General features: G+C 39.2%; 1 protein-coding gene across 1 annotated transcript in view; it reads left to right on the top strand.

The window, feature by feature from the left end:
* Nucleotides 1–12,679, top strand: part of LOC133130525 (spondin-1-like) — a 90,676-nt gene that overhangs the window by 63,839 nt on the left and 14,158 nt on the right. Inside the window, exon 7 of the mRNA XM_061245174.1 lies at nucleotides 6,537–6,601. Coding sequence (XP_061101158.1) covers nucleotides 6,537–6,601 — 65 coding nt within the window. The remainder of the gene's footprint in view (nucleotides 1–6,536; nucleotides 6,602–12,679) is intronic.

Raw genomic sequence — 12,679 nt, 5'->3', positions numbered from 1 at the left:
CCTATATGTGTTAACTATTGTATTTCATTAGTGCAATATGGCACTGGGTGCTGTGCTGTATTGTACTCAGCATGGCCTCTTGTGCCATACTGATGAAGTAAAGCCAAGATGGCAGTACATATTGCATTCAGGGGTAGGTGCGCTATGGGTTAACTGGCATTGTGTTCAGGGGCTCATTCAGCAATAATTTTGAATGGCATTTTAGGCAGCAAATCCCACTACGCCAAAAACACACAGCATCACTGCATTTTTTATGCAGTGACTGTCAAATTCAAACAAACTGACAGTGTCTGCTTCTTGAAAATAATCATCAGGAGACCTCTTTCATTCTGTATTCCTGAGTTCTGCAAAACAATATTTTCTCCTGCTGTGTCTCTTGGTGAATACAGCAAAATTGCCATCTTACAGGGGTTGGCTGTGTGCAGGGAGTTGCTTTGTATGGTCGGGGCAACCAAATCACTGGAGAGGGGCTGTCCGCCCTGCGTTTAAGATGGAGGATGGTTTGAGGAAGACAGGCTCATTAGACAGGCACACATTCTCAGCTCAGCTCTGTCTGAAGGCAACTTTGGCCTGACTGACAACTCTGTAAAGTCAATTACAGGCAGGGGAGTGTCTCCAAAGTGGGAGGTTTGGAGGACTGAAAGGCCAACAGTTGATTGACAGAGTCTGGCACAAGCTAGGATTTTAATAACCGAAGGGATTGACATTTGATGTACAGTACAGGACTTTTAAAATTGCAAATGACAGCAATAACCTAGTAACAACACCTGATCAGGTGTATACCCTAGCTTTTACACATCAGGGACTGTGTAAGCTGTAAAAGCGTCTGCCAAATGACTAAAATGTAAAATGTAAATGTAAATGTAAGCTCCAGTTCTGAGACAATGACTTTGCTAAAGTTGGCAAATAAAGCTTTTTTTTTTTTTTTTCCAAAAAGTCAGGCCGATTCTTAGGAGTGGCTTTTAATGGAATATAATCATAAGTTGGTTTGTATGTACGCTGTTTGAGCATACAGCACAAAGATTTTTAAGTGGTCTTTATGACTTTCACAGGTCTCATATTTTTCTTTTTAAAGACCGGATGGAGTAGTTAGTGATGGAAATTTATTTTACCTTTCAGTAATAATTATAGATGTTACAAATGTTTTCTGGTCAGTATTGAACCTTGGGGACAACCAGGTCAGGCAGTTTGGGATCGTGTTGTGATGTTAGCAATTCATGTAATAGAACTTCACACCTAACACTGAATTTTGACTCACTTCATGGCCCCAGGTGTTTTGAGATTAATGCTGAAGATTTGCTGAAAGGTTGGTTGCGTCAGAGAAATAAAAGGATCCCTCATTTCCTGTACTGTGTTGATGGCTTGATTGACAAAATCCTACATGCTATCTTCACACAATGAAGGGTCCTCCAGGGGACAGTGCCTCTGGGATGTGACAGGTGATGTCTTCTTCCTGTCTTCAAAAGAAATTACATGAAAAGATAATGCTTGATGCATAAAGATAGTGACATTCAAGATGAAAAAAAATTGTGTCCAGAGAGCGGTCTTGAATCGACTCATACAACAGTTTGGGATACACTAATTCTAGCTGTCTGGAATGTCACTGGTCTTGTAGTCCTCAGAATCTGCCCCTTGACCCTACCAAGACTGCCAGCTACTCACCACTAATAATAAGATGCTAGAATTCAATCATCAGTTAATTTGCCCAAATGAATACTTAAAATAAATCCATTTCTGCCTTCACAAACATCAGACTTGAGTTTTTGAATAACAAAATATAATGCTTGCAGTTACTTGTAAATTAAAATTAAGGTTGAAAACATGCCATTTCATGCTCCCTATTGCACAATACATACTGGATATGCTGTTTGTTATTAATACTGGTGCAAAAAGTGAGCACTAAACATGAGTCTCGGTTTCCACTGATAAGAAACTGGAAATACTTGGTATGATGTAACAAAAACAACAGTGCCTTCGTGTGTAAAATAACACACTTTAATCTGTTGCTCAACACATTGGATGCATTATTAATTTTCTGTGATAGAAGTAGGTCAAATTGAGCTGGGTATTCAGAAGCTGCTCGCTGCTTCCCTGTCAATGTTCTCTCACAGAAGCTGTGTCTTACGAAACAGGTAGAAACATCCAAACTTTGCCTTGAACTCACAGTCCAGTCCAAGTACCTACATTCTGCTTTTTATGGTCATTAGTTTACAGTTTCTCTCTAATCAACATGCCTAGATTCTTCTTTTCTAATGCTCTTATTTTTGGAATGCAAGATGAACAAAAGGTCAGACTTTCTTACACCTTTTGCTGTGTCTTCCAGAGCGCGGGTGTTGGGGAAAAAAATTATGTTCTAATGAGTGATTGAGAATAGTATTAGTGTATTTCAATTATTTTTAAAGCTTCAGACATATTTCAGACTTCTGGATGACCCTCATTTCCAAAGATTTCTATCTTCAGAGTCTAACTGTAGCTACACTATAATTCTGTAATTATTCATGGGAGCTTGATAATAGGTCATGATACAGTAGCTCTAATGATACTCTTATACATTCCCGGGAGGCCTGGCTTGTCAACATCTCTCACCCACCCCTACAGATCTTTGCAGGTGACCTTGATCGATGCTGCATCTCTGAGGCTGCTGGCTTTTTACAGGCTTAATACAGTACTGGATTGCATCCACACTCCCTATTCGTTGTGTATGCAGTTTTACTCTAATGTCCATATTTACAGATTGTGATTATAGCCATCAGCACACTTATAAAAACACTTGGCCATTGTCTGGCTGTGACATCTCAAACATGCCTAATGTCATCATAACCATTAACTGTTTTCAAAATGACTAAATAATTGTAAGGTTAAGCTTTAGGCTGATGTGAAGTATTATTATTATTATTATTATTATTAGTGAAGAGGCATTTGTTCAATATTATTAGTGAAGAGGGTTTTTGTTCATTATTATCAGCGATGAGCCTTTTTGTTCATTATTATTATTGAAGAGGCATTTGTTCATTATTATTAGTGGAGAGGCATTTGTTCATTATTATTAGCGAAGAGGCATTTGTTCATTATTATTAGTGAAGCGGCATTTGTTCATTATTATTAGTGAAGAGGCATTTGTTCATTATTATTAGTGAAGAGGCATTTGTTAATTATACTTCAACAAGTCCATCCCGCTTCCCTTTATTTTATGTGGTTGGGAACTGGTTCTCAGGCTTCTTCATACTCAGCTGAAATTTGGGGATCAGTACTGCCACACTGCTTTCTATTCCCGAGAGTAACACTGATGTTCTGCACTACTGTGTGACGCTCTGGATAAGTAACTGCAATGTTGTAAAACATATTGTATGTGGGAGTTTGGGATTGCACTAATGCACTAATACATGATGGTAGCCTTCATTTTTCTCTTGCTGTATCTCTGGAAATACAATAGCGTGTAAATCCTGTGTGGAATCTCTGGGAATGGTACCAATTACAGTATATATAAAAAAGGAAATAAAATCCAGATGGTGAACATGACCTCAAGAATAGCAGGCCATTGACAGTCATGATTAAAAAACAGTTTGGGGCTTTGCTGGGGGCCTGCTTCTGAGATGTGCGACCAATTAGCATTGATTTAGTGCAGAATCCTGTTAAAGGAGAGATGCAGTGGTGCGGTTTTGGGGAAAATAACATATTGCCTGACATATAACGCCATGGACAGGAAGTTGCAATGAAAGAGGTTTATTTTCTACAAGCACATTCTCCTGCAAGCAATGACCTTATATTCAGTACACCAAATGCATTTGTTCAGAACCCAGGGCTGCTCTAGATTCTGGATTTAAACTTGCTTTATTTTTATAAAATAAGAAAACCCTTCTGTGTAGAAGGCTTTGAAGATAATAATAAGAACAACAGTCATCCTGTAGTAGATAAGCATTGCATTTATTTGGTATTTATTTGATGAAATCACAGTCAGAAGAAGAGTTCATTCAATAATGCACTCTGTCTGATGTTTTATTAAATATTTCAGATTGTGATAAATTTGCACACTGAACTAGTATTCGTTACAGACAAGCGGGAGATAGTACCAGCCCATACTACCAAGGCAGCCAGTAAGGGGGTGGCCAAGAGACAGCATCCACACTTACTTTACTCTTACTTTTCTTGGGCACAAGCCCTAGAGAATGGAATTTAGCAAAACGGTATCAAAGTGCTATGGTATGCAGGAACACCAATCTCTCAGGGCCATCTTAACTTCCCCAGTCTGCCGAAACAAATGATTACAGACAGAGACATACAGTAGATTGCTATCTGGAATTATGTAACAACCTTATGGATGGTTTCAACAATAACCTCTGTTCAGTAGCGCTCGATATGAGTATGTCAAGCCACATTAGTACATTCCGTATGAATCCAGAATGTTCCTTAGAGCTGAAGCCTTAAGAACACGTATTGATAGAAGGGAAGAATGGGCTAGGGGTACTGAGATGCCATTTTCAGATTAATTGTATTAATACAACGATGGCTGGGGTGATGTACAGTTGCTCTCGCCCAAGAGATGTCCAGTATGAATTAAAAACCGCACAGGACATCAGGGCCTGCCAATTACAATTGTTTTATAATATGACTTTGGAGTGGGTGAGTGAAAAGAATCTGAGCAGCAAAGCCCAGACTGATGAATTGTGTATGCTCCCCCAGTCCCATGAGGCAGATGCATCATGGGAACCCATTTATGAATGCTGGAGGTATCTTTGAATGCTGTACTGGGCACCGGGATTTTGCTGATATCCATAATCTGTTTTTGGTGTTGAATATTCAAAAGCCATCTATAAAAGATTTGTAAGAAAGAAATGTGCTTGATATAACTATAACATACAATTCCTCAACTGCTGTATGAACACATGCAAATAAGCATGTTTCAACAGAGTTTGGTACAAAATCATTTTACTGATATGACTGATATGCTCATTGCTAATGAACTACACCTTCATATGTTTTTGACTTTTGACTTCTGACACTGCACCTAAAATGCCATATTAGATACATATCCGGTTCTGTGACGATGTTGATGTAAAATTATCAACGTACTGCCTTTTTTGGCTGCGAAATAGGAATACAGCCTCCATAGTGTTGTGGGACAGTTCACTCCCACGACCAGAATCCCCTGAAAGAAAGATCAACTGAATGCAGCTGCAGTGAAGGCCTGGAAAAGGCATTTGACAGACGCTGATCTGACCTCCAGCAGATTGATATCTGCAAACAAGTGCTTTTCCTAAGTGCCTAGTGCTTTTGGAGAGTTGCAAGATTTTAGGGAGTCAAATGTGAAATTTTTGACGGTTGAAAAGTTTCATAGAGCTTGCAAGTTTCAAATTCAGCTTTTAACTGAATTGAATCTGAATGCTGAAAACAAAATCATTTCAAGGGGATGAAGTTAATTCATGTCAAGTTTTTGACATTCAGATTCAAATCACATCATTTTGTTTTAAAAATGTAGTACACATTAAAATGATCAAATTCAAATTCAATGTAATCCAATTCAAAACTTTATATACAATTCAATTTCTAATTATGAAGCACAAATCCAGAAAAACAAAATTCGAATGACTTTGTCTGCTTGCACAAGACATACACCTAGTGGCTAAGGTACATGACTGGGACGCAGAAAGTTAGTGGTCCAAGCCCTGGTGTAGCCATGGTAAGTTCCGCACAGCTGTTGGGCCCTTGAGCAAGGCCTTTAGCCCCACATTGCTCCAGGAGGGTTGTCCCCTGCTTAGTATAATGAACTGTAAGTCATGTTGGAGACAAATAACTGTAATGCAATGCAATGATGCACAAGATTTACACAATATGAAAGCCCTCCAGATCCATTATTTTGAAATAGAAACCCCTAACTGCTGAAGCGTGGTCTCTCATGCATGGTCATAGTTTGTAATTAAGCAGGTTTGAAAGAATTAAATCCAATCCAAGAGCATGCTTTTCACTTACTGAAGAGGAGTCTAAAATCAGAACAAAAATCAGAACACCCACCCGCCTCTGAAACAAACATCGACTGAAAGGGACTGCACTTTTGAACTCATATCTACATGTCATTTCAGTTGACCTACCTTACCTTTGGAGGGTACTGTGTATTTACACAACGTTATAGTATATATTTTTTGCCCTGTAAATCACAAGTTGCTTAATTTTCTCCACCCAAGCCAAGTCAGGATATTGGAGGCCTGGTCTCCAATTCTTCATTAGAAATAATAGTGAATAGAGAGTTCAGAGCAGAACAACAACTCAAGAAGCTGTCACACTGTGGGCCTGAACGCCTGCTGACATGAGTAAATATGTACGAGGAATTAACGTTGTCACGATCTGTAGGTGTCGCCACACCTACGTATCTTCTCTACCTCGGAATCACGCCTGCTCGGAAAAACCCCACTCCCGTTCGATAGCGGAATGTGATAATTATGCCTAAACTTGCTGAGACAGTTCCTCTTGACAAGTTATGCTTTACTCTGAACTTTATGACTGAGTGTTGTTTTGGCTTGCTCTTGTGTTTGCCTCTGCAGGGGGATGACGTCCTGACCGTGATCAAAGCCAAGGCCCAGTGGCCTGCCTGGCAGCCCCTGAACATGTAAGTAGCCGCGCAGTTCTCCTGCTCCTACCTTGGAATTGTGTAAATATCGTGGCACGTGGCAGGTCTTTCCAAGGAGTCCAGGAGCTTACCTGGGTGTCGCGGGAAGAAAACTTCCCAAATACCACAAAGCAGCGACACAACCGCCTCAGCGGAAAGTGGGCCTCAGGATATACCCAATCACATGATCACATCCCATGTCTGACACCAGTGAGTCTCTGCTGGCAACATGACCCCACTTGACATCAACAATGGAATTATTAATTGGGAGCATATTACTTAAAGCTGTATATGTGTTCTTCTTTGTAATCGGTATTCTGATCTGTTTAACAGTGGTCACACCGAAAATTCAGGCGTGAAAACGTGGGGTGTGCTACCTGTATTGCTTTTATGAAGCCTAGTCTGTAAAAAGCTAATTAGCATAATTTCTGGTGCCATTTCTTTCATCCGTTGCTAGACAACCACGCTAGGCAACTGTCATTCACTTGGCTCAAAGGTTTTTCATTATTTTCTTTTTATTTTCTGTATAACACACTTCTCTTTTAATTTAATTAAAATTATGTTTTGCCGAGTTTTTCAAGTCACAAAAGAAAAGACATCTGCATGCATGAACAACAGGCTTTGAATGCTCACTTATGTTACAGTGACTATGCTAAAGTGAAAGCGATAGTTTGTACAGAATGCCAGAAATATCTTCAGAGAAATCCTTCTGTAGGTTTTTTTTATTTAAGGGAATGACAAGAACGGATACACTCGCATCTACAGCAGATAATTTGAGAATCCATTCTGAATTGTTTGGGAAATTAATTCCTTTTTACAGTAGGTGTTATGAAGCCAAAATATGGATATGTTCAGATGCAGGCGTGTATGCATTTATTTTATGATGTATGTGTTACTGCATTAACTATTCTTGACCTTTCAATGCTTTCAATCTTAGATCTTGCATTAAGACTTAAGGAAAAATACTTGAAACTAACAGAAGAAACGAGTACATGCTTGGCTTGTAGAGGTTTTAATTAGATCCTTTAATGAACAGGTTCTTTTTTGCCCTTTTGCACAGCAAGAAGGTCTTCCATTTTCCTGCGTGATTCATTTCCTAGTGGTGCATTTCAATCAGTGATTATCGGTTTTCCTCCAGTTCATATGGGGGCCCATTTTGGCAGTGGGTTGTCAATTAAGACCGCCATTTCTCTCTCAAAAAAGATACTTGTGTAGAGACTAATTACCGTTTGCATAACATGGACACTTAATAGCTTTTTCTTGCAACATTTTCGACAGACCTTTTTGAAGAAGGGCATTGTTAATGATAATAACCAGTATCATTGCTGTGTGTTTCATGCTTTTCTGAAAGGATAGTGATTAAAGCTTGATATTGACTGTATTTGTTTATCTTTAATGAGAGGGGGGCAGTCTGTCTGCCTGTAATTTGTTGTTTTATTCAGACGGGTAGAAAGCAGAGAGGTTAGCAGCGATCAAATCGCAGCAAGCGTTTTATGGAAGTTGTGAGTGTATTAAACAAATTAAAAAAATATATACAGTACTGTGCAAAAGTTTTAGGCAGGTGTGAAAAAATGCTGTAAAGTAAGAATGCTTTCAAAAATAGAAATGTTAAGTTTATTTTTATCAATTAACAAAATTTGCCCTTTGCCTTCAAACCAGCATCAATTCTTCTAGGTACACTTGCACAAAGTCAGGGAATTTGTAGGCATATTGTCAGGTGTGTGATATTAACCAATTATACCAAACGGGAGCTAATTATTATCAATTTAATATGTAGGTTGAAACACAATCATTAACTGAAACAGCATTGTAGGAGGGTTAAAACTGGGTGTGGAATAGCCAAACTCTGCTTCCAAGGTGAGGTTGCTGAAGACAGTTTAATCTTACACCATGGCAAGACTGAGCACAGCAACAAGACACAAGGTAGTTATACTGCATCAGCAAGGTCTCTCCCAGGCAGAAATTTCAAGGCAGACAGGGGTTTCCAGATGTGCTGTCCAAGCTCTGTTAAAGAAGCACAAAGAAACGGGCAACATTGAGGACCGTAGACATGGTGGTCGCCAAGGAAACTTAGTGCAGCAGAAGAAAGACACATCATGCTTACTTCCCTTCGCAATCGGAAGATGTCCAGCAGTGCCATCAGCTCAGAATTGGCAGAAACCAGTGGGACCCAGGTACACCCATCTACTGTGTAGAGAAGTCTGGTCAGAAGTGGTCTTCATGGAAGAATTGCAGCCAAAAAGCCATACCTCCGACGTGGAAACAATGCCAAGCGACTCAACTATGCATGAAAACACAGGAACTCGGGTGCAGAAAATAATGGCAGCAGGTAAAAATTTGAAATATTTGGCTGTAGCAGAAGGCAGTTTGTTTGTCGCAGGGTTGGAGAGCGGTACAATAATGAGTGTCTGCAGGCAACAGTGAAGCATGGTGGAGGTTCCTTGCAAGTTTGGGGCTGCATTTCTGCAAATGGAATTGGGGATTTGGTCAGAATTAATGGTCTCCTCAATGCTGAGAAGTACAGGCAGATATTTATCCATCATGCAATACCATCAGGGAGGCATCTGATTGGCCCAAAATTGATTCTGCAGCAGGACAATGACCCCAAACAGCCAATGTCATTAAGAACTATCTTCAGTGTAAAGAAGAACAATGAGTCCTGGAAGTGATGGTATGGCCCCATAGAGCCCTGACCTCAACATCATCGTCTGACTTTTGCATTTGAGGCTGCCTAAATCCACATACCTACCAAGTTCCTTCAAAAACTGTGTGCAAGTATACCTAGAAGAATTGATGCTGTTTTGAAGGCAAAGGGTGGTCACACCAAATATTGATTTGATTTAGATTTTTCTTCTGTTCATTCACTTCTTTTGTTAATTGATAAAAATAAACTATTAACATTTCTATTTCTAAAGCATTCTTATTTTACAGCATTTTTTCACACCTGCCAACAAATTTTGTTTTGGCACAGTACTGTATATGCACGCATTTGAAAGTAACTTTGATTATTATATTGTTGTCGCTCTCATTTTTAACAGAATGCTAAATAACAGAATTTAAATTCAGCTTCACTTACATGAGTGTTGGCCTCCCATTTGGCATTCCCAGCTAAATGTGACAGCCTTCAAAAAAACAACAGGCAATCTTTTTTGCCTGCAGAGGTCCAGTATCTCCCCAAATGTAAATGTGACGTGAGATCTCCATTTCTCTGACTCCACCAGGTCTGCTATTCGTGGAGCTGTTCCCTGTCAGTTCAGTTTCTGTTTCAATTTGAAGGAATGTGTTGATTTTTGTGAAATAATGGGTTGGCAGTGGTCCTGGAGCGTGAATTAGACAAGTGGCTTGATTATATGTAAAATGATGATGTTTCTTAAGGCAAGGAACCCAGTGAGGACACTGTTAGTGTTTTTGAAGAGGAAATTAAGATGTGCAAGCAGTGAAACATGTCACAAGCTTGAATTGAATTAAGCGGTGTGACGGTACAGCTGCCTCCATACAGGCAAATAGCTAAAGAAAAATATATGATTATAACCTGGAAAATTCCTTTGCAACAGTGCTGCTGTAAATAAAAATTATAATGTTTGTCTCACATTTACGTTTAAGAAATGTCTGCAGTACACAGCTATTGGTTTTCAGGACGATTACCCTCCTGCTGAGATTTTCAATACCAAGAAAATCATGGAAGTCTTACCTTTATCTGTGGCTGCCATATTAGGCAGAAAAAAGGCTCCCTGCAGTTAGCTAAATGAATGAAATAAAGTTTTCTGGTTTCTACCAGTTTGCTACTTTCTGACAGTGGATATGCACAATCATGACTGTGTGTGTGTGTGTGTGTGTGTGTGTGCGTGTGTATACTTGCTGCACCATGTTGCCATGGAAACTGTAGTAGTTTACCAAGCCCCGGCACCCCTCCAAAACAACAGGCATCAGGTTCCGTACCGGCAGAGAGATTTGGCAGATACTTCTGAGCAGTGAGGCAGTGAGGCAACATGCTTTAAGGAGGGAGGGAATGGATTTCCATTGTAGCCACAGTGTGAGTGTTTCCTTCAAGCCAGAACTGGAAGCACACGCCAGATAATCAAACCCTGCTCCCCGACCAGACCTCTCAGTAACACTTTGCAATAAGGTCACATTAATTGGCATTAACTAATGTAGTTGTTAACATGAATTATTGATTTACAAATGCATTACACATACATAAGGGTGTGTGTTTAATTAATTCCGGTCCATATGACAACCGGAAACCCTGAAAGGCATGGTGATATAAAAATGTTTACATTTTACAGCCCGTTAATGACCTAGTATTTACTGGATAAATACATGTACACAGCTACTTCTGTAATTATTGGGTAACTTCTCTAATTTCAGTGGTAAGTACTTTGAAAAAGTCATGTAAATATGTTTTACAGCCTGTTTCAAGCCTGAAATCAAGATTGTTATGTAGTAAGTAGCTGTTATTTACCAGGGATAATACATTCTTGACTCACTTTTTTCCTTGTCTGTCAGGGACTCAGCCGGTTAAGTTGTATGTAAGACTGGTGCTAGTATTGTCAATAGCAGGATGTCCATACCCTATAACAATTTCATGAAAGCAGCCCAAATTGGCTTCATTTACAATCACTTAGGCTATACCTATCATAAGATCCAATTACAATGAGAAATGGCATAAACATCTTACCCTTAAAGAGGTAATATAATATAATATAATATAATATAATATAATATAATATAGAAGTCATTCTTGTCTGAAATACATGGAAAGAAGCAAGTATAATGCAAAAGCATGTAGAGTAGAGTAAAAAATGCAATGCACAACATAAACATGAGTGGACAGATGGCGGTACTGCACCTTGGCGTCATACACTGTGTCTGCACTGTGGTTTTTAATGTGCAAACCTATGCGCCTTCCATCTCACTCTGCAGTGATCTGGGTGATCACGGACCATTCATGCCGTGCACATAATACATCAACAGCTTGTCCGACTAAGAGAAAATTGGCTGACTAAATGACTGGATTCATACAGGCTTTTACTTTTTCCCTGGGGCTTTCGAAAAAGAATTTCGGTCTGCATTCAACGATAATACGTTTACAAGAAAGGAGGCAGATACTCAAATATCACAAGCTAAAAAGAAAACAACACCACAATCCAAGATGTCTGCAGTTGGAACTGGTGTAGGCTGAAGCTGCTGCTTATAATGCCCACCCTTTTAACAACAAGTCATATTTTGCTTTAAACGGTAACTTCAGATAGCTTCAAAAGGTAACTGCAGAACTTCAGTAAGAAAGCATTGATTCGATTTCTGCATATAATTTGGTAGTAAGAAAATCACTCAACCCCTATTGATGCCCCCAAAACATTGTGTGTTATTGTGACAAATATCTACGTTTAGATCAGAAAATAATCACAAGATTAAAAAAATAAATCCTGTGTCCCAGCTCACAACACACATCTGAATTCTTTCACATCTGAACACTTATTCCACAAAATATAGGGCTATGCTGAAGGACATGGGCTAATGCCTGGTTGGCATGCAGGTTCTGTGACAATTGCAAAATAATTCCCTCTCACTGTGCCTATTAAGCTCTGCTCCCCTCTACCACACTCCCACTTTGTTGTCAACATTGCTCACTGGGACTCCTGGATATTGAAGCCTTCTAATTCAGAGTGCACAGTACCGTCAGGATTGTAATGACAGGAAACAAAAGCAAGTGCACAGGTATGAGATGAAATCCTTCAAATCCTTAGTTAATAGTGGTGTGTATGCACGCATGGTTGCACATTGTTGTACCCATATGAAAAACTCACAAAACCTCACCAATTTCACATGTGAATTTAAAATTAGCATGAAAACATTCATACCATGAAACGAAAATGTTAAATGTGAACTGGACATGTTCACGTGATTGTGTTTTGCATGTGAACTGACATATACAAAAGCAAAACAAGTGACATTAAATCACGTGAATTTTCAAATTACAATTTTCACATGTGAAAACAAATCACGTGACTTGAAAAATTACCCTTTTCTGCTCTCAGTGATATTTTTATAGTTTATGTGTACTCTTCACATATTGGG

This window comes from Conger conger, chromosome 6, assembly GCF_963514075.1.
Source record: "Conger conger chromosome 6, fConCon1.1, whole genome shotgun sequence".
Taxonomy (NCBI): Eukaryota; Metazoa; Chordata; class Actinopteri; order Anguilliformes; family Congridae; genus Conger; species Conger conger.
This window is presented reverse-complemented; position numbering and strand designations above follow the sequence as displayed.